Consider the following 21609-nt stretch of genomic DNA (forward strand, 5'->3'; position numbering starts at 1 on the left):
CAGCTGCAGAGCGTCTGTCAGACACTGCTGCTTCGCCGTCCGAGGTCTGTGCAGCATGTTAGCTCACATGGGGGGGAAGAGCACCCCTCTCCAGGGATCTCGTATAATTACCCGCATCCCGTGAGGAGGAGTCATGAAGCGGTATATGTTCCTCTTCGGCCGTCACAGTGGATCCGCTTCGTGTGGTCCGGTATATGAGGCCACTGTGTCCCCGGGTCGCCGCCTGCGCCTTTTGCTCCGTCGGCCATATCACGGTTCCCTCTCGGCCCGGTCGGGTCAGTGTCCCCGGAGCCCGTTAGTGCCGGGTGAGCATTCCAAGCACCTTGAGAAACATTAGCATGCGGTTTCACAGCCTGCACAGTCCCTAGAGTCAGGGTGTACCTGCAAGGGTGGCCAACTCTTTGATAGTCTTTCACGGGACACTTGCCCGACAAGGCGGTGATGACGTCACGTCAGTCACATTTGGCCCGCCCCTTTTTTAATGTACATTTTTTTAATGGCTTTTAATTCCTGGCTTAATTGAAAGGCAAATGGTTTGTCCTTGGGAGGTGATGGTCACGGTTTTTAACTGCAAACATGACCATCACGACCCCAGGAACAAACCATTAGCATTTGTATAAAGCCTGGTGTCGAGCGTTACAGCTCGACCTGCAGGCTCAAAAGGAGCCAGGGCTGCAGAGCAGCCTGGAGACAGAAAGCAGCAGGCGGCAGCACCTTGCTGTGTACATACGCACTTCAGTTTGCAGAGTGGCTGTGCTGGAGGCAGGTTGTCCCAACGAAAGTCTGGACAACCTGCATCCCGCATAGCCACTCTGCAAACTGCAGGTCAGAGTCCCTAATTGTGGGACAATCCTGTGAAATCCAGGACAGTTGGCCACCCTAGTACCTGCCAGCCTCCGTCCCCGTCGTTACAGCAGGGGTCAGTGCTGCGGAGCTGGCGAGGGAACACAAAATGGCTGTTTGGTCATTCCGTTCATCTGCTGTCGGCCATTTTGGAGCTTGCACGGCCTGATCACTGGTGCAAAGCTACAGTCCCCGTTTTGCGGTCAGTTGGCAGGGTACATGCAGCAAACTCGATCTATTGAAGCTCCATATCTTGTAGATTCAGCTTGTGCCTTTTTTCTGCCACGGAGAACAGGATAATAAAGCAGGATATAGTGGGCGCCTGCAGGAGCTCTCAGGACTTCACGTCCACATTGTTCGCAAGCAGGCCACGCCCCCCGCCTTTATATGTTAATCTTGTAATCTAGATTTGTTTCATGCAGCTAAATACTGTCAGGCATTGTAGTGTGGTAACTACCCTCTCTGTCTGACTTGCCCTTCTCTCAGTGCCACCTGCATTCTCTCATCCTGTCCTCCATAACTTCCCTTTCTCTTGCGCCTCCCCCTTGCTCTGCCTCAACTGCACTCCTCTCTGTCTCAGTTTTCTTCTCTGCCTCACCATTCTCCTTTCTGCCTCAATTGCTCCCCTCTTTGCCTTTCCTCCTTTCCTCCCTGCCTTACCTGCTCTCTTTCTATGCCTCATTTTCACATCCCTCAGGATCACTTCCCACCTCTCTCTATCTCATCTCTACCATCACTCTGCCTTGCCTACTTCCCATGGATCTCTCACCTGGTACCCTTTTCTTATTTAGCTGCACCTCTCCCTGAATTGTCTACTCCCATAATTTTCTTTGGCGTTCCTTCTGCCTGCCTTGCCTGCATCCCCAGTCGACTTCTCTGGTTTCCACTTTTTTCTCCACTGATCCCTTCTCTGCATCGATTGCTCCCACTTGCCATCGACCTTTTCGAGTTTCCTCTGTCTCTCTCCTTCCCCATCCCCTCTTCAATTACTCTCACTCAGCCATACCTTCTCCTTCACCATCTTACTGTCTTGCTCCCTGTCTAACCCACAGTCTACTTACTTGCTAATCCTCTGCTGCTAGTCCATCTTCTAGCCTTCAGACACTACGATGCCTCCACTGGATCCCTGCTAGCTCTCCAGCTCCTTCCTGCGTTGCATGCAGCTGCTTGTACCACTACCCCTTCTCTTTCAACCTTGTCTGCACACACTTTGCTTTACCTACCCCATCTTGCTGCCTAACCTGTTACCTCTATCCCATTTCTGCTCCCTCTCTGCCTCTCTTGCTGTTCATCATGTTATTTTGTAATGCCCATAACACCTACAGGTTGGTTGTTTTATTTGTTATGGTTACTTATGCACATATGTGTATGTTTTTTTTTTAACCTCCTTTATTGGAAAAATCTCATAAATTTGTGTTGGGGGGGTGGGTCTGTGGGGGGAATACTGTACATCATGTTCCAGTTTGTCTTCAGCACATACTTTCTCTCTCATGTTTTATTCCTGCTTTGCTGTTATTCCCCAAATCACTACCACATTTGCTCTCTGTTGGACTTAGTTTACCCCTTCTGTACTTGCACTCTATGCCACCCTTTGCCCTGTGTCCCCACATTTCACCTATTTGCCTTTCCTGCTCCCCTCAGCCTTGGATGTTACACTATCTGCTCCCACTTGCCACTTATTGATCGCCCCGCTTTGCTCTCTTGCTCACCAGCTTCCTCCACGCCCCACTTGTTACCTTACTGTCTAAGTAAGCCCCTCTCTGTCTCATCTGCTTCCCCTGTCTCTCCTGCCCCTCTTTCCGCCTCAACTTCTTCTTGCTGTACTTTTGTCTTTTCCCCATTGCCTTTCCTTCCCTTATCTCACTGCTGTGCCTTCTCCCATTCTGCATTGCCTGCACCATTCGCTGCCTAACATATTTGCCTACCTTACCTAACTTGTTTGTTCTGCGTATGCACACTCAACAGCCTTCTCTCTGCCTCTCCTGCTCTCTGTCCCAGCTGCTTTCTGTCTGCCTCTACTGCTCCCCCACTTCCTATCCTGCATACTCCTCTCCGTGTACACTCTTTCCCATTTGAATTGACCTGTTCTCAGCTGCCTCACCTTGTCTGCTCTTACTTTGCCTTTCTTGCTCCCCCTTTGCTTCCATGCTGAAGGTGGCATTCTTTAGTGAATTGAGAGCTTGAATAGCCTCTGTGTACCAGGATCAGCTGCCCTTCAGAGGCTTATGCCAGCAATGTGTGTATAGGATTATCCAAAGTCTTTTGTGCTGCTCTCGCTCGACAGTACAGTGATTTTCCATTTCTTATCCCAGGTGGACCGTACAGGGTGGTGGCAGTTTAGTTATGAAAGACGATACCGATGCCTGCGGTGTGCTGGGGAAGCAGCTGAGTGAGCCAGCCCGCTTCGCCTATGCTGGTCTTTGTGGGGTCTCCTTGGCCCAGCTCTTCCCTGAAACAGAGCAAAGGTAACAATAAAAAAGGAATGGAAAATTATAGCAGTGTTTCTGCCTCTTCCTCCTGCTCTCCTCATCCTGCAGTGCCTACTGTTTGACGGTTTGACGGTTTAGTTTCATGTTGCTCTCCTTATTACCTGCTCTTTGACACTTTAGGACAAAAGTGCTATATGTCGTACTTTATTTTTATATTGCTTTAGATGTGGTGCTCTGTGATGATTTACGATGTGGTTGTTCTCAGCCATGCATGCCCTGTGTTGGTTTGGAACTGCGATGATCGTTGTGTCGTCTCCACTCTGATGTTTTACAGCTATGATTTTGCTCTGTGGTGTCTTCCTTGTAATGGTTTAAGTCTATGTTAGCTCTGTGATCGTTTGTGTCTGCAGTTGTTCTTTGTAGTGCCTGATCTATGAAGGTTTAGGGTTCTTGTTGCCTGTGAATTGTCAGCTATGCAATGTTGCCACGCTGAGGCTGATCTCTGCTTTGCCTCTGATAGTTAGGCTGATGTTTGGTTCTAGTGCCTGTCTTTGACGGTTTAGGTGCAAGGTTTCTCTCTGGTGGCCTACACCACAATAGGGCACTGTGTAGGATAGAGTTGGATCTATTTCGGTGCCTGCTCTGTGATGGTGTATTCTGAAGTTCATATTTGCTGTGTAAGGTTTGTGTTGGTTCAGATAGATGTTACTCTCATTACTGCTTGCCCTGTACTGGTATAGGTTTGAGGTCGGTCTTTCTAGAGTATGCTCTGTGAAAGTTTTAGGCAGCCTTAAAATGTGTACTTGCAACTAGCTAATGGCCTGCAATAATTGCCTCTTGGCAAGTAACAAATCGTATGCTGTCTGCATGTGAAGCACTGATGGAAATGGTGACATTTGTATGCCAGGCTAGTAGTTTGCTTTTTGTAGTGTCCGCTCTGTGTTGATTTGCAGCTGTGGATGCTGTCTCTAGTGATGCATCTTTAATGGTTTATGTCTAAGGTTGACTTCCCATGACTACTCTTTCTTGGTGTCGGTCATAGATTGATATGGAGCACCTGCTGTGTGATGGCATATCTCGCAGTTTATCTCTTTTGTACCTGTTCTGTCATAGTTCATGACTGAGGCATTCCTTTCTAGTACACCCTTTGTGATGATTTAGATTGAGTGTGATGGCATAGGTCAGAGAGGATGCTATCTGTGGTGCCTGCTTTGTTTTTTTGGGGTTATAGATAGTGTCTGTAATGCCTGACCTGTGTTGGTGTAGGATTATTTGCGGTGAGGTTGGCCTTGGTGGTACTCACTCTGTCTGTGAAGGTTTAGGCTGAGATTAGTCTCCAAGTACTTTCACTTTGCTAGTTTAGTCTAATGTTGGTATGTTTATTGCATGTTCTATGTTTTTGAGTGCTGATACTGATCTCTTTAAGGATGCTTTGTCATGGTTATTTAGAAAATATTGTCTACGTTGTCTGCTCTGCGATGGTTCGATGAGTTATGGATGTGGTTGGCTGCTGTGCTGTTGGCTCTGTAATGACTTATGGCTGATGTAGTCTTTGTAGTGTCATTTCTTTTATTATTAAGGTTGAGATTAGTCTGTGTAATGGCCATTCCGATGAGTTAGGCCAAAGGTTCTCTCTCTAGTGGCTGCTCTCTGATGGTTAAGACTAAGGTTTTTCTCTTTAGTAGCTAGTCTGGGATGGTTTAAATGACATTGGTCTGTGCATTACCCTCTTGGTGATAGTTTATTTAGTGCTGGCATTGGTTTATAAAGTGTCTCTTCCTCTTTGATTGCTAGGGCTAGAGTTTGCCAAGGCAGCTTTTGCTAAAATGGTGGTGTGTAACAGATTGGAGAAACTGTTCTGTGGGTGTATGGAAGCATCTGTGTATTAGGAATTGCATAATGATATGCCTTGTACACTCTCAGATCTCAGGGTAGTCAAGTTGGATAACGCCCATTGGTGTCCAAAGATGTCATAACAACCTACGTGATCATAATCACAGAAAGACAATTGACGTGTTGGTCATTGTGTGGCGTGAAGGTTAAGGAGTGGATGATGGATTTGGGTGTGAGTGCATACTTGCTGTTCTTCAGGGTAGAATAGTCTGAGGTAGATGATGGGTGCTAGAGACAGGGTATATAGTGTGCTACTCGGTCATGGTTTAGGGTTTGGGTTAGACCTAGTGTTGCCTGCTCTAAAGTGGTTTAGGAATAAGTGTGGTCTCTTGGAATTCTTTTTTTTTTCTTGTTTCACATTGGTCTGGTGTATTCATTTTCACCATCCCATATGTTTTGGCCTATTTCCAGTGCACATTTCCATTGTGGGCTTCATGCCATGTGGCAGTGTAACACAGTTCTGCTTCTCTTGTTGTCGAAGTCCCATATTTGTTTGGCGTATTCCCAGTCCCTTTTTCTTGTTGGTTTGATAGAATTTCTTGTCCCAGTTTCGCTTTGCTTGAATGGATTGATTGCCCTATTCTCACATTGGTTTGGTGTATTTCTTGTGCTGGCTCCATAATGTTTCAGTGTTTTTACTATCCCAATATAAGATTGATCTGGTGTATTTTCGAAGTCTAACATTGGTTTGGTGTGTTTCCTTTCCTATTCTTATGCTGGTTTGAAGTATGTCCTGTCGTTGTCTCCAGTTGATTTGGGGTATTTCCTGCCCCAATCTCACATTGATATAGCATATTTCTGAACCATATTTTGCATTAGGTTTTTAATTTCTTTCATTCTTACATTAGTTTGGGTTTGCCTTCCCTGTCTCACATTGGTTTAGTCATTTTTAATTTCTTCGTCTCATATTGGTTTGCCTCAGTTTCCAATTCATCTGTTTATATCTATTTTCTGTCTTAGTGTCATATTGGTTGAATGTGCATCTGTTTTGAGGTATTTTCCATGACAATTTCAGTCTGTTTTGATGAATTATCCAATTAACTCCTGGTCTGGCTTAATGTATTTACTGTTCCGCTCTTGCACTGGTTTGGTCAATTTCCCACCCTAATATCCGTCTGGTTTTGTGCATTTCCTGTTTCTATATAATATTGTTTTGGTGTATTTCAGGTCCTTCTGTACGGAGTTTGTGGAGGATTTAGTGATATGGCTGGCCTTGTCAGACTCAGTGCTTCCTGCTATGGTGGCATTTGCCAGTGGATTGGGTGGTGAGGGGACCGAAACCTTCACCCAGATGCTGTTAGCAGAATCGGCCATGAAAATAAACCGAGCCCTCATTACCCAGGTACCTCTCTCTGAATCTCCCACACCAGCATACAGGATTTCTTGTCCAGTTGGGTGTAATAGTATGGTTCAATCCCACATCTGTATTTATGTATTTATTTAATGTGTTATAGTTTCAAAGAAAGCTTACACATATCGTTCTACAAGAAATGATGAAATTAAATAAAATTATATTTTATTTATATCACACTTATACACATGTTTTTCAGAGCACGACCAGGCAAAGGGAGGGTAACAGGGGAGAAACAAAAACAATGATCTTATTAGGCCCAGTGACATTAAGACCGCGCAAGTGCATGGGAAAGGGAAAAGGCAGAAAAAGTGCATGGAAGGGGGGAAAAGTGGAAAGTGTGGAACAGAGGAGAGAACAGAAAAAATCTTAATAAGTAAAATAAATAAAGGCGATCAACATTGGTAGTGCAGCCAGCATGTGGCAATTGCTAGGTTAGTCAGATAGGGTATATCTGATAAGTGCAGAAGAAAAGTGGGTTGGGGACTGTATGGGTACAGATACAGACCCCAGTGCAAGTGGTGGCCCTGAGGCAGTTCCAGAGGGTTGCAGGGTGAGCAGGTGCCTGGGCCCGAAGGACAGAGGGTGTCCAGGTGCACAGTGCCGAGAGAGAGAACAGATGAGCAGGAGAAAAGGCAGAGCTGAAGAGGAAGGTCTTGAGGTGCTTCAAATTTAAAATAAATGAAGCAAAGTAGCACATACAACTTTCATAAATCATTAAAAAAAAGCAGGAAGGCAAAGATCAACAAAAGTACAACTTCTCAGTTATTTCAAACATACTAAGATGTAAAACAATTCATAGGTGCAACTTTTTGTCATATAAATAATATTTAAAACAAATGCTAAACCCAACTTTTAAAAGAAGATACTAATTGTCTTCACTAAAAACTGTTGCACAAAAATGTATGGCTGCAATCACAAGTTGATCACTGGGTTCTAATAATAGCTGTCACCAAAGTGCATACCATGAAAACAGTGGTCTCTTAGCGAAGTATAACTCAAAAGTCGCACGATGCAGCTCACAAAGTGCAGTGCATTCGATAATTAGATGTTTTACCCTTTTCTTAGTTGTCATAAATAAACGACACATGCGCTCAGCAATTGGATGTTTCAAACGTCCCCCCACTACATTTGTAGGAAAGAGGTACAATTTAAGCTGCAGCCAAAAGGATCTAAATTGCTTAGAAGGATATATAACCATGCAATACCGTAGTGAATTATAGAAGTTTATGTCCATTAAAAAATGATCCCAAATCTTATATAAGGCCAACTGTTGTCTGTTCACTATCCAGTCATTTTCTAACAATTTCTACTTGTCCTTGTAAGGAGTAGCCTCTAAATCCTCCCTCACTAGAGCATTATTTTCGAGAATATTTATAGAAGCATTCACCCATAAATTCGAAGATCCACAGACTCCCCTCCTGAGGATACCATTCAATTGACCAAATAAAGTGTTAGCGGGTGGAGTAAGATGCTTCTCAGCAGCTGTACTCTACGCCACGACACAATAGCATTCAAAGATACCAAACCCAAAATATGTCATATAGGCGCAGAAGTCATGCTCCTGGGCACGTTTCCAAATGACGCACTCTGTTTTAGACCAGAGAAAACCGTCCTCTCGCACCTCAGCACCATAAACCAGTCTAGGAACCAACACTTGATTGTACAACTTCAGGGCAGGTCAGAAAAATGAAAAGCGCCCATATTTTTTGTCAAGCGGCCAAAGTTTAACCTTTGCCTAAATAGCATCCAGTTTAAGTGCCTGGTTTACTAAAGCCACTGACTTCCTTCCTCTGAATAGAACCCCCAGGTATTTTGAACTCACGTACAATCTCCAATCTATGACCACCAATGTACCAACCAAAGGATGAGCATCTTGTGCAGGACTTCTGAGGATTAATAATAAGGACCTTAGATATTGGTACATTAATCTTCAGGCCAAGGTTCGTGAAATATACATCCACAGCTTTCAGTGATTTGTGTAGGACAATTGGCGTATAGTCCAATAAAACCAGGTCGTCAGCGTATAGAAGGTAATGTAATTTCCACTTGCCCAATTTGGGGTGGTTTACCACTAAAGCTTCTAATGCAGCTCTGATGCCAAAGATATAAAGATTGAATAAAAAGGGGGCTAGCACGCAACCCTCTCGTAATCCACGTGCAGCATATATCCAACCTGAGTATGAGCCCCTATGATCCAGCCTCACTTTCAATTTTTTTATCTGAATGGAGCTGCTCCAGAATGTCAACCAATGCTTCGGGGCAACCCCACTCTCTTAGCATCTTCCATAGGCGTGCTCGGTCTACACAATCAAAGGCCTTAGAGATGCAGTGGCCTGTGAGATCAGTTGCTTAATCAACAGACAGTTAAACGATGTACTAATGCCCTTTCTAAAACCTGACTGGTTCACATCCATCTTACAGGCACCCGCCGCCCAAATTTCCAAAGCTCTCAACACAAATCTAGAGAAAATCTTATGTGGAGCCTCTAAGAGGGAGATGGGGCAGTAATTTGAAGGATCCGATCTGTCTACCTTCTTGAAAAATCACCACCACAATTGCCTCCTGAGGAGCCGATTTTAATATCATATTTGTGAGCCCATCAGGGCCTGGCCCATTTGAAGATTTTGCTGTTTTAATTGCCATAATAATGCCTTCCATATCAATATCCAAGAGATCCCAATCAGATAAGCCATACACACCAGATCCCTCAACCCCATTCATAACTTCAACCCGAGGAAGAACAGAATAGAGTGTTCCAAAAAATGGCTCCCAGTGAGGCCCTGCTATTAGGAGCACTTGTAGAGATAATTGGATACAATTACCTCTAATCTCCAAAAGCGTGACAGGTTATTGGAGCGCAGTGCTAATAGCGTGGCTTTTGCATCTTTGTAAAATAACAAGTATCTATATCTTTTAAGCCAATTTCTATATACTTGTTTAGTTTACTTATGGTTGTAATTGCCATAGCACCCCTCTTTTTTGTCTTTTTAAGGTCGCTTTTAGGTTTTTTCTTTTTTAAGGCAACCTGTTCATCGAATTTGAGTGAAATCAACTCCATTCGGATTAATAGTTGAGCTCTTCAGTGGAATTAACTCTGACAATGTCGATTGAATGTACGAACAAAAATCTGTGGGAGACGAATACAAATATCACTATCTACCAGATCTTTATCAATTTGATCATTAAATCTCGACGCAACCCTCGGGCGCCACAGTACAGCCTGGTCTCGGCTTCTAATTTGGATGTCGCCCAGTATTGCGGGCATCGAGGCTACTTTATTAAACCCTCATACGGCCGCCACCAACTGTGAGTGATCCCAAATCTGTATTTTTTCCTTTGATCAATGCTAATTGCATGGATTTAACACACCAGGAGCAGTGAAGTGTAACTATTTGTTGTCATGACACAGGCTGCGGCCTTGATCTGAATTCTGTAGGAATGCTCTCTGTTGCAATTGGTGAAGTTTGGTACTTTCACGTTGGGCTTCAAGGCAACCCTGGAATTTATATGCTGTCAATGTGAAGCATAAGGACCTGCGTGAAATAATAAAGCATGCAAAAAATATAACGTTGCTTTCTGAGTTGAGTGAGATGTGCCACTGTACAGATTCAATGTAACTCTATGGAAAACAGGGCCGTGTGAGCTTCTTGGGATGTTGAAACCTGAACATGTAGTATTTGTGACGTACAACGCTAGCAGCAGTTGCTGAAAAGATGGATGACTAAAGTGCTGTGAGCAGTCTGAGAGATCAGTGTTTAGAGGTTTGGATGGGGACAGACTGAAGAGTTATGGCACATATTGCCGAATTAAGCACTATTTGCAGTTTAAATGTAAAACAGTCAAATTTAAAACATCAAGTCTAGAAAATCTAAAAAAACAATCAATTACTATTGACAGTGCATCCAGTACAGGGGGAAAGTCACCCCACCCCAAAATGACGAATGGCCTTTGTGAAGTAGCCCATTGCTGACAACCGTGTTAAGTAAATTAAGAAGTATCACATTGGATATTTTCACTGATGGCATTAAGAACAACAGACCCCGATAGGTGGTTCAAGGGTTTTTATATTCAAGATGGATTAAAAATCATTGATTTTATTGTGTTATGGGTACGGCCATGGTATTCTAATGGGCATCCCTCTCTTGTTTCCTGTGGGCTTCTCATCACCCTAACACAGCGTCCCCAAATTTCCCAGCGAGCGATCGTTAAGACCTGCTGTCTAACACTGGCTTTTGGTGATGGCCTAAGGCTAAAGTCCTATCTATCTGGTTCTCTCCGGGGTTCTTCTAGGGGCGAATCGACCTAAAACTCCAGAGGGGTCTCAACAGGAAATTATGATTTACTTGATCTGGAAACAGGCACCCTTGACCATTCTCTCATGCATGCACTCCCCCTCTCTCCTTTCCCTGATTTCACTACTCCTTCCCTATTCAGGGATATGGTGCCCTACTCACCCTAACAGGGATATGGTGCCCTGTTAACCCTCCAGGGAAATGCTGCAGTGCGCATCCCACCTCAGGGTTATGGTGCCCTTCTAACCCTGCAGGGAAATGCTGCAGTGCGCATCCCACCCAAGGGATATGGTGCCCTGCTCACCATCCCATAAGGAGATTGCGCGCTGCTCACCACCCCCTAGACCCCACGGTTATGATCCCCTGCTCAACCTTCAGGGATATGGTGCACTGCTGGTCATTCTCTACTAGTCCTTCTCTCACACCCTACTATCTTCTTCCTCTCTCGGTCTCTCTCTTTCTCTCTCACCTCCCTCTTCTGTCCCTCCAATGTTTGCACTCACTTTTCGCCTAGCTCCTCTATAGTCCCCTCTCTTCACCTCTCCATACACCCTTCTTCTCACATCCCTATATATCCTTTCCCTCACCTCTAAGCTCGCACAACCCACTCTCTCCGCCTATCTCTTCTAACCACCTCCCTCTTTCTTCTTCACTCCATCATCACCACTACACACACGACTGCCTTGCACTCTCCACACCATTCTGTCACACCCTCTGTCTCACACTCGAAACTCCCTACGCTCTCTCGCTTCCTTTCTCTCTCACCATCTTCATTCTTCTTTTACACCCTTTCTCACATTCTACTACACACTATTGGTGTCACTCTCACAATCAAAACCTTACCTATACTCTGCTCCACCTCTATCACCAACTCTTCAACACGCCACGCCAATGCCCATCTTCTACCTGGTATCTAGGTTGCTCTCATTCTGTCCTCTTTTATACACTTTTATACTATGGTCCTGTCCCCCCACCTTCCACACACACCGCCCCTGCAACTCGTTCCAGCGCTCACCTGACTCTAATGGCTAATCTGTGCCGGTCTTTTCCCTAGGGGCTTGGTCAGACAAGTTGGTGGCTTTAATGAGACCATTATTCCGCCCCCTTTTCAGTCTCTGTTGACAGGGTAGAAGGTTGGCGCTCAGACTGCTTGTTTTCCTTGTGATTTACATCGTGTGCTGGTGAGTCTTGTTTCAGATTCAATTTTTGGAAGGATTTCTATGTTTTTCCTGCTTCCCTGCAGTCCCCCCTCATCCCCAGTTTATCTGTTGCCTGGGGGTCTGCCTGGGGGTTTATAGGTGGGTGTTGTTCCATTTCTGTTCCCTCCAGCTCTGGTCTGGATTTTCTTAGTGTGCCTGGATGCACTCTGAGAGCTATAGTCCTGAAACAGAAAACAAAGAACACTGGACAGAAAAGGTACTGGGAGGCATCATGTAACAAATATTGGCAGCACCATTAATGACATTCCTGGCACATGAGGAGGTTTCAGGGACTGGGCCTCCAACTTCCACTCTCAGCACCTGGGCCAGGGCTGGCTCTGAAACTCACCCTGGTGAGCCTCCTGCCTTAGGTTGGGAGGGGTTTGGCCCCCGCGACCCCTGACAGGACCAAGATCCTGACTCTGTCGCAATATTAGTAACAGATGTTTTTGACCTGCTGTGCTGCAGCACTTCAAAACTGTAATTTGTGCTAGAAAGTAAAATATAAAAAGAAGTAGCGTAGCATTTATAGCAGAATCACATATTAACCTTTCAATGTTGATAGGATGTGCGCTCTGAGATACAGTGATTTTAAAGTAAATAAATAGCGAATTAAAAAATAACGAACAAATATCAAAAAATAAATATATGGGGTAGGGGTAAAGGGTAAAAAGGCATGGGCGGGGGGTCCGCGGTGGGGTTAGAAGCCTGGGAAAACGGGGGGATGGGGAGGTGAACCCCTGTAAGTTAAAAAAATCTATTTTTTGTATTTGTTATTATTTCATTTGTTAGGATTTTATTCTGTAAAATCACATGTAGCCGTGCGCCCTTTGTTCCATAGATATCCAGCCAATCTGCAGACAGGCAGAGGAGGTAGAGGTAAAGCGAGAAAGATTGAAAAGTGTGTGGTCCGGGAAGTTGAGGACTTTGTCCAGACGTGAAAAGGGATAGTTGGCAAGGCTGTAGAGGAGACTGGCACAGTAGTCCGATCTAGAAAAGACTAAGGAGGAGGTCAGCGTTTTAGCAATATTGAAAGGAAGAAGTTGATAGATTTGGCTAATAATTACGGAGGTTGAGTCTGTCCGCAGTGGCAGATTTGGAGATGAAGAGCGAGAAGTTGAGATGGGTCGAAAATGACACCAATGATTACGAGAGGAAGCAGAGTAAGGAAGGTAGAAGAGGGGAGAAGAAGAGGTAGTATGTTTGGCTGAGAAGTAGAGAACTTCAGTCTTAGTGAAGTTGGCATGAGCAAGTGAGATGCCATAGAATATTTGATGGTGGAGAGACAGTATGACATTTTTGACAGCAGCTCATTGGATAAGGACGGAAAGGAGAAGACGGTCTAAGCGTTGTTAGCAAAGAACTGATAGGAGAAGCCATAAGAGGAGTTCATGGTGCCAAGAGCTGAAGTATAAAGATTGAAAAGAAGTGGACCAAGGACAGACCCATGGGGCACTCCAACAGTAAGTGGGGTGAGTGGAGAGGTAAGGCTGTTCCAGGATACCTGAAAGTATCTAGGGGCAAGGTATGAAGCAAAACAATCAAGGGCCTTCTCTCTGTTGCCAAGGAAAGCTAATGTAGCGAGAAGGTCCGAATAGTTGACTGTATCAAAGGCAGCAGATAGGTTGAGAAGAATAAGAATAGATAAATGGTCTGCATGACGTGCGGAAGAGATGAAGATGTTGATATTGAGAAGAGCTGTCTCGGTAGAGGGGTCAGAAGGCAGATTGAAGAGGATCCCCGAGGTTGTGAGTATCAATAAACTCCTTGAGTTTATAGACTAATACTCGCTCTATGATTTTGGAATAGTGTGGTAGGAGAGAGACAGTACGAAAGTTGTCAGGACGGTTAGAATCAGGTTTTTAAAGGAGAGGGATGACTGTAGCTGACTAGGATGAGGGAAAAGTAGCATTTCAACGAGAGCATTTGAAGATGGAAGTAAGATGGGGAGCAACACTGGGAGCTATGTGCTTTACAATGTGCAGGGACAGTGGGTCAATGAGGGCACAGGAAGGGTTAGCCTTGAGGAGTAAGGCAAGAATCTCATCAGGGTTGGTGGGTGCAAACGAAGACATAGTAGCGGAAGAGGTGGAGAAGAGTGGTAGAGAAAAGTGAGCAGGAGGAGGGAATAGAAGGTAAGTAGCGAGAATACTATGAGTGGTAGACATTTTAGAAGCAAAGTAGAGGGCAAGATCATTTGCAGAAAGAGTAGAGAAGATGGAGGGGGTTTAGGATGTGAGAGAATTGAGATTTGGAGGTGCCTGGGTTGGGAGGATTAAGACGAAATGGTAGAGGTGCAGTCACATTTCACAGTCAAGAGCAGAAGAGTAGTTTTAGAAGAGCAGTGAGGTAGAGTTGGAAATCTGAGGAGTGTCTTGACCTTTGCCAAGTGCCAAGGTTATTCCTCATCGTTTTTTCAGGGTGCGCTGAGAGGGATAATACCGGGCCGTGAAGAGGAGGATTTAGGAGTAAATGTGAAAACAGGGAAGCGAGAGGAGAAGGGCACATAAAGAGCAGTATTAAAGGTAGTGAAGGCTTCTTCAGTGGATGGAAAGGTGAGTTCAACATAGGAGGAGAGAGAGTAGTGAAGGTCAGAGAGATAGTTGGGATGTTTGGAGGAGGGAAACCTGTGTTTAGTAACAGTAGTATTCGATGGAGCGGGTGAGGACGAAGCAGGACTGGAGACTGAAGCAAAGGCGATGGAGTGATCAGAGAAGGAGCATGGAGAGTAGATGAGGATAAGGTTGAGGGAGTATCTACTTAAATGGGTGGGCAGAGAGTGGACAGAAGAGGGTGAGTGGTTAAGAAGAAGAGAGTTAAAAGTAAGTGGATAGAGCAGCAGAGAGAAAGGGGAGGTTAAAGACACCAATGAAAATGGGGTGGTGATCAAAGGGAGAGAGTCAATTAGTTGGGAGAGGTTTTTGAAGAATTGACCTACTGGACCATGTGGCCGATAGAGATAATATGTATGTCGTAGGGGGCAGTGATTGTGGATTTAGTGTATTTAGAAGAGGGAGAATTAGTTGCAGATAGGGGAGCAGGAGATATGGGAAGTTTGGTAGATGAAAACTGTCCTACACCACCCCCTCCTGGCAGTGAGGCGGATAGAGGGTGAAGGTGTAGGCAGAGTCATGAAGGGCAGCAATGGTGGCAGAATCAGAGGGAGAATACAGGCTACAGTAAGGGTAATGAAGTCAAGAGAAGAAGAATGAGAAAGAAATAAATTGGAGGTAAAGGAGTTTTTATTACAAACAGACTGTGCTTTCCAAAGAGCAATAGAAAGAGAGGGAGATGTAGAAGCACAGCGACGTTGAGTATGAGAAATATGAAGCACTGGGCGTATACGCAAGAAGATGACGTGTATTGAAAGCTGGGGTTGGAGTAGGTCTTGTGAATGGAGAGAGCAGTGGAGTGAGAAGAGGGGTGGCGTCAAGGAGACGAGATGAAATTATTATATTTTTTTTATTATAGGAATGGGAACAGAGTTGAGATGGTTTGTAGCAGAGGAGTGTGTAGAGAGAAGTAGAAGGGAAAGGAAGAGATGCATGAAAATTGCATGGTGAGGGCGAGGCTGAGAATAAGCAGTAATGGCAACTTACAGACAAGTATCAGGACACAGCAAAGCAAAGGCTTATAGGTAAGAGGCTGAGGGAAGAAGGCTGGGCGATTGTCCTTTACTTCAATGCCCTTAACTGAAGACGCCGATGTGCCGGACACCCATATGGAGCTACTAAACTATATGACAGGGCAATGTCACTATACAATGACTGCCGCATTTGGCTCAAAGACTGCGGTCACATGATCTGAGACAGACCAGTGCCCCCAATTAGTGGTTAGAATGGAGGCAGGTCAGTTGAAAATTGGGAGCAGTGCTGACTGGGACCAGGAGTTGTTGCTGGGCTCTGTGGTGGGCATAGTCACCTTAGGATGTCTGCTGCTTTTAGCTCTGTGATCCCCTAACGTGATCTGAGATCAGTGCTCCCAGTTTTGGGTTAGAATGGTGGCAGGTCCGTCGGCAAGCTGGGAGCAGTGCTGCGTGTGAGCAGGAGTTGACTTTGCAGCACAATTAACATGTACTATGGAAAACATCTTAGAATATGATAACCAGAAACCAGATGGAAAGAGTTTTTTTACATTCAAAATAGCAAGAAGTACTTGGCAGTTAGAATTCTTTAGCAGGTATGGGTGGGACTCTTAAAACATGTAGGGCACCACCCAACAGTATTATGGTATTTGAAACAGTAATCACTTCAACAGTTTTCCTATTGACCAGCAAGGTTGTTAATTTCATTTTATATAATCAAAACAGAAAGAACGTTTACACCTTCAGAAATAACACATAAAAGGCAGTTATTTTGTTTATCAATTAAAAATGTTTGTGTCCTTCCACTACAAAACCGAAATACTAAAATAAAGAATATTTTCAAACGAAAAATGTTTCTTCAATAATGAGAATCTTTTAAAACTGTTTTGTGATTCTTACAAGGACAACCAGATTAGAGGAGCGGCAAGAAATGAAAAAAGAGACTGTTCATTGATTATCTGTCCTTTCTTCTTCCGATTATAGTAGTGTGTGCCTTTATTTCTTAGTCCACCTTCACTATGTCAGTATTGTATGGTTGGGGCACCCCAAAACCTCATTATGCCTGTTGCATCAGCTATAATGGTACTGCCTATCCCTGGAGCAAAAAAGGCTTTTCGGATAACTGGACCCATTTAAAATTAACATGCCTCTTTGCAACGTCCTTTGTCATACATAAGCTTAAGGCACGGCTCTACAACCTGCAGATCCCCAGATCTTTTGTACTTTCACGTTCCATGATCTCACACTATTGAGTTAACCTCAGAGAATAAACTATTATCTAAATGGCATTTACCATACGAGGTACTAGAACAAACAGGTCCCTGTAATTATAAAATTTCCTAACCTGACCGTCGATTGAAAAAACAGGTACACCATATAAACCTCCTTAAAGAGAGGAAAGAAAACCCCAACAGAATCAATTATCAGCGTATTAACATGTCTTTTTCCTGATGACTCAGATAAAAAAGAACTGATCCCTCCTGATATCAGTAACATTCAAAAGCAATACCTGTATGATCTAATCAGCCAATTTACTGATGTATTTAAAGAGGAGCCAGGCAGGGTGAAAGGATTTTATCACCATATCCGCACCCCTGAAGGCAAAGTGGTACATTTGAAACCATAGGCTATCCGAGGCAATGAAAGAGACCATCGTTCAGTTAGTCAAGCAAATGCTGGATGCCAATATTATTGAACCCTCCACCAGTCCCTGGTCTTCCCCCATCGTATTAGTAGCTAAACCGGACGGAAGCTGCAGGATTTGTATTGATTTCAGAAGTTAATGCAATTTCAGCCTTTGATGCTTATCCCATGCCTCGCATTAACAATCTTATTTACCACCTAGGGAACGCTGTCTATCTTACAAAAGGCTATTGGCAGGTTCCATTGTACGGTCCTGATAAAGAAAAATCAGCCTTTGCTACACCTTTAGGTTTGTTCCGTTCCACGTCAAAGTCCTCCTGTTTGAGCTACATGGGGCCCCTGCTACATTCCAACAGTTGATTGATCAAATCTTGCAACCTTATTGTCACTTTTGCGGGACCTATATAGGCAACACTGTGATCCATAGTAAGACTTGGGAGGATGATGTCTATCATTTATACACCATCATGAGAGTCTTAAGAGCCACAGGATTAACAGCCAATCCCCAAAAATGTAAATTGGCTCAAATTGCTGTAAAATACTTGGGGGATTTTTTGTGGGTAATGGCACGGTATCGCCACAGCAAGAAAACGTTAGAGCCATGCTAGACACCGCCACACCCAAAACTGATTATTACCGTAGACTTTTCAAGTAAAACAGCCAGGTTCACTGATAAGTTGAAGAACGCAGAACCCCAAAAGATCAGGTGGAATGAGGAATATCAAAACTGTTATACATCTTTGAAAGAGACCCTCAGTCTGTGGCTGACTTTTAGAAACAGTTTATCCTACAGACAGATGCTTCCCTAGTGGAAATAGGAGTCATCTTTTCACAAACTATGATGGCCTGGAACATCCCATACTGTATATAAGTAGGAAACTCTTTCCCCGGGAAAAGCACTATTCTGTCATCGAGCTGTACGCCCTTGCCATACAATGCCATAAAATGGGCTATCATACATTTAAAATACTACCTGTTGGAAAGGAAATTCAGAATTGGTCACTGACCATTCACCCTTGGTATGAATAAGCCAGAGAAAATAATCTATTCCATGAGCTATGCAGTGGTTTCTAGATCTGCAACAATACTGTTTCACAGTGGAACACTGGAAGGGTATAGACCAACGAAATGTTGACTTCCTGTCTTGATTCCCATATGAAACAGCAAGATCCACCCAGCATAGGGGAAGGGTATGTGAAGAATCTGAGAACGTCCTCTTCTTTACCCAAAATATCCTTCCCCATGTGGCATGGGAAAGGCCACTGCTCTTTGATCCTGACCCTGGGGTTGATATGTGAGGATCACTTGAGAGGAGGAGACTTAGGGAGTGGGGATGAGGCATCCTTGGGTGTGACAATGTATCCCCATTTCCCTTTCATCAGGAATCAAAAAGTCCCCGAAGCTTTTATGGGATATTTCCAATCCCTTCCCTTTTGTGTTAGAAAACCATCTCCCAATGTATACCACTCTGGTACTGAGACGAGGAAGAGACCACAGAGGAACTTGCATTCATCCTTTATTAACTCAAACATACACACGCACCACTCTGGTTCTGGGACGATGGAAGAAGGATGCTGAGTACCAAGACCATTGTGAATTCAATGTGAATGGCATGCACCTGGAGCCAAAGGGGTGGTATGAACGGCCCGATCAGGTGGGGATAATGGAGAAGGGTGAGGAGAAGGAGAAGGAGAGAAGGTGCTTGCAGACGGAGAAGCCAGAAGAATAGGCAGGAAGATGCGTGTCCGAAGCACCGAGATGCTGCAGAGTCGCTGTACCAGAAGCAGAGTGTGGCTGGCATTGTCGGAAGATCTCCAGGGTAGGGTTTGTCTGCTGACCTCCTGCAGTCAAGAGGACTCGGAGGCCCAGGACGAGGGGCTTTGCCGAGCCTGGAATAGCTTCAGCAGCGAAGGACCCACCAAAGCGAAGAAGGGCACACAAAGATAGGATACCCGGTGAGTCAAGCGTGGCTGAGTGACTCTGGGACGCTGTGGTTTCGATCCGCGTAGTGAAGAAAGGTCAGAGCGCTCAAGAGTGAGCAAGCGACAGCGCAGGCAATCTGATTGGAAATGTAAAACACTAATGTTTAATGGCTATGATAATGTGATGAAAGGAGCAGTTTATTAATACCGAACTTTAGCAAAATTGGGTCTGAACCATGCAAATAAATCTGGGGCCGAATCCCATGGTTCCATGTCTTAAAATCGCGGCAAAAAAGGCAGTGAATACAACATTTAATGGCAAAAATGCTCTGGTTTTGCTGCCGCAATCATGTAAAGGATGCGGGGGACACCCCTGCAACCCCCGCTCCCTTAAATGGTATAATGGGGTACACCTTTACTGGGTCAAACCATGACATTTTTGCCGCGATTATTTTTACTGGCGACATTTTTGCTGCAATATTATTACCTGATACCGAATCCCATATGATACATGGCCTGGAATAAAAATCGCCACTCGACCCGTCAAATGTTTTTTCCGCGTCAAACGAAACCAATATTGTGGGGACCTGCCAAATGGCAATCTTTTGATAGCTTCCTGGTATTGTCCCCTGTATGCTTTCCTTTTTTATAGAGCCCAACTGGTCTGTGCCTATGATATCCGGTAGAAGTGGGGTAAGTCTGGCCGCCAATATTCCTGTGTAAATCTTTGCATCCAAGTTCAGAACAGCAATGGGCCGATAAGACTCACAGGCCGTTGGACCTTTGTTGGGCTTGTCAAAGACCACCACTTTTGCCTCTGGCATAGTGTGGGTCACTTTCCCTTTCTTCCCTATTAAATTAAAGAGGTGCAGAAGCTTAGGGCTCAGATACCTTTGGTATTTCTGATAGAAACTTGCCGGGAAGCCATTTGGTCCCGCTGCTTTGATTTTTGGCAAGCTTTTGATTATGGGCTCTACTTCCTCCTCTGTAATATCCCCCTCTAACCGGTCTGTCTCGGGACAAGTAATTTTCTGAAACGGAAGACCGCTAAAATATTGTTTGACTGCCTGTTGTTCTGGTTTACCCAATGCATATAGAGTCCTATAAAATCCAGCGAACAAACTCACTATCAACTCCGAATATGTGGCCATTGTTCCGTCTTGTTTCTTGATACCCAATATTATTTGTTTCACAGTCACCATTCCAACCTGCCTGGCCAAGAGCCTATGCTCTTTATTGGTGCATACATAATATTGCTGGCTTGTATTCAGCAGTGCCCTCTCTGCGTTACGAGTGTGCAGCAGTCCTCTAATCTCCTTCATTTTTTAATATATGTTTTTATTCATTCCCTCCACTACATCTCTCATAGCCTCCCTCAGTTGGGCCTCCAGTTCCGTATCCAGTGCTACCCTTGATTTCCTCTTTTGAGCTTGGATCGCTACTATCTCACCCCCTGATTACCACTTTGAATGCCTCCCACAGCCCTTCTTGTGTAATTTCCGCATTTTCATTGTTTAAAAAATAGTCTATTTTGATTCCTAGCTGTTCCGCTGTTATTGTGTCTGACAATATATTACAGGGACATATCCATGCCCAAACCCCCCTACGAGATCCCCACCCTTTCCTTTCCACCATCAATGGAGCATGGTCTGAAGTCAATATTGTCCCTATATTCACTTCTCCACCTCCCCCAGCAAGGTGGCCGTCATCCATATGTGAGCGATCCTTGACAGTGTTTGGTATACATGGGAGAAACCTGTGAACCCTCTTTCTGCCCCCGTCTTATACCGCCATACATCCCTGAGGGCTATGTGTTCAAAATTCTCCTTCAGGAGCTTGGTGGGAGTACCTCCGCTATGATGGTTACTCATACTTCTACCTAGGCTAGGGTCCCATGCTGAATTAAAATCTTCAGATAGGATGATCTCCCCTACCGCAAATCTTTTCAATTTCAACAGGATCTCTCACAGGAATGCCTCCTGACCCATGTTTGGCGCGTAAATCGTTCCCATGTCACACTTATGTGTCCCAGAAGTATCAGTAGGAAGCGATACCTCCTGTCTTTGTCCACCAGCGTTTGCTCCACTTTTGCTTGAAAGGCGTCTTTTAGACCTATCAATACCCAGCTATCTTCCCCAGAGCGTTAGCTTTATAGAGATATGTAAATTTGCGGAAATGGGGAAGTGATCTGTCTGCTTTCTTTATATGGGTCTCTTGCAACATTATTATGTCCACCTGGTATCGTCTTATCTTATTTGCCCCTCCATTTTTCTGTGTTTAATAGTGGTATTCAATCCCCTAACATTGTGTGAGAAGATTGTTAAAGTAATTTATCTTGTTTTCTCTACCCATGGTTGTCATCGTTCCTAAGTGGTTAATATCTCCTGTCCCCTCTTCCCCTCTGCCCCGATCCCTATATCCCTCCTTCTCCCATTGCTTTGGACCCATTC

At 44.6% G+C, this 21609-nt stretch overlaps 1 protein-coding gene across 2 annotated transcripts in view; it reads left to right on the top strand.

Annotated features, from left to right (window-relative positions):
* Positions 1-21609, top strand: part of TMCO4 (transmembrane and coiled-coil domains 4) — a 1142020-nt gene that overhangs the window by 189019 nt on the left and 931392 nt on the right. For both annotated transcript variants that reach the window (XM_069610379.1, XM_069610380.1), the window contains 2 exons: positions 3156-3308; positions 6333-6507. In XM_069610379.1, coding sequence (XP_069466480.1) covers positions 3156-3308; positions 6333-6507 — 328 coding nt within the window. The remainder of the gene's footprint in view (positions 1-3155; positions 3309-6332; positions 6508-21609) is intronic.

The sequence above is a fragment of the Ambystoma mexicanum genome, chromosome 8, assembly GCF_040938575.1.
Source record: "Ambystoma mexicanum isolate Mex_15411 chromosome 8, UKY_AmexF1_1, whole genome shotgun sequence".
NCBI classification, from domain to species: domain Eukaryota; kingdom Metazoa; phylum Chordata; class Amphibia; order Caudata; family Ambystomatidae; genus Ambystoma; species Ambystoma mexicanum.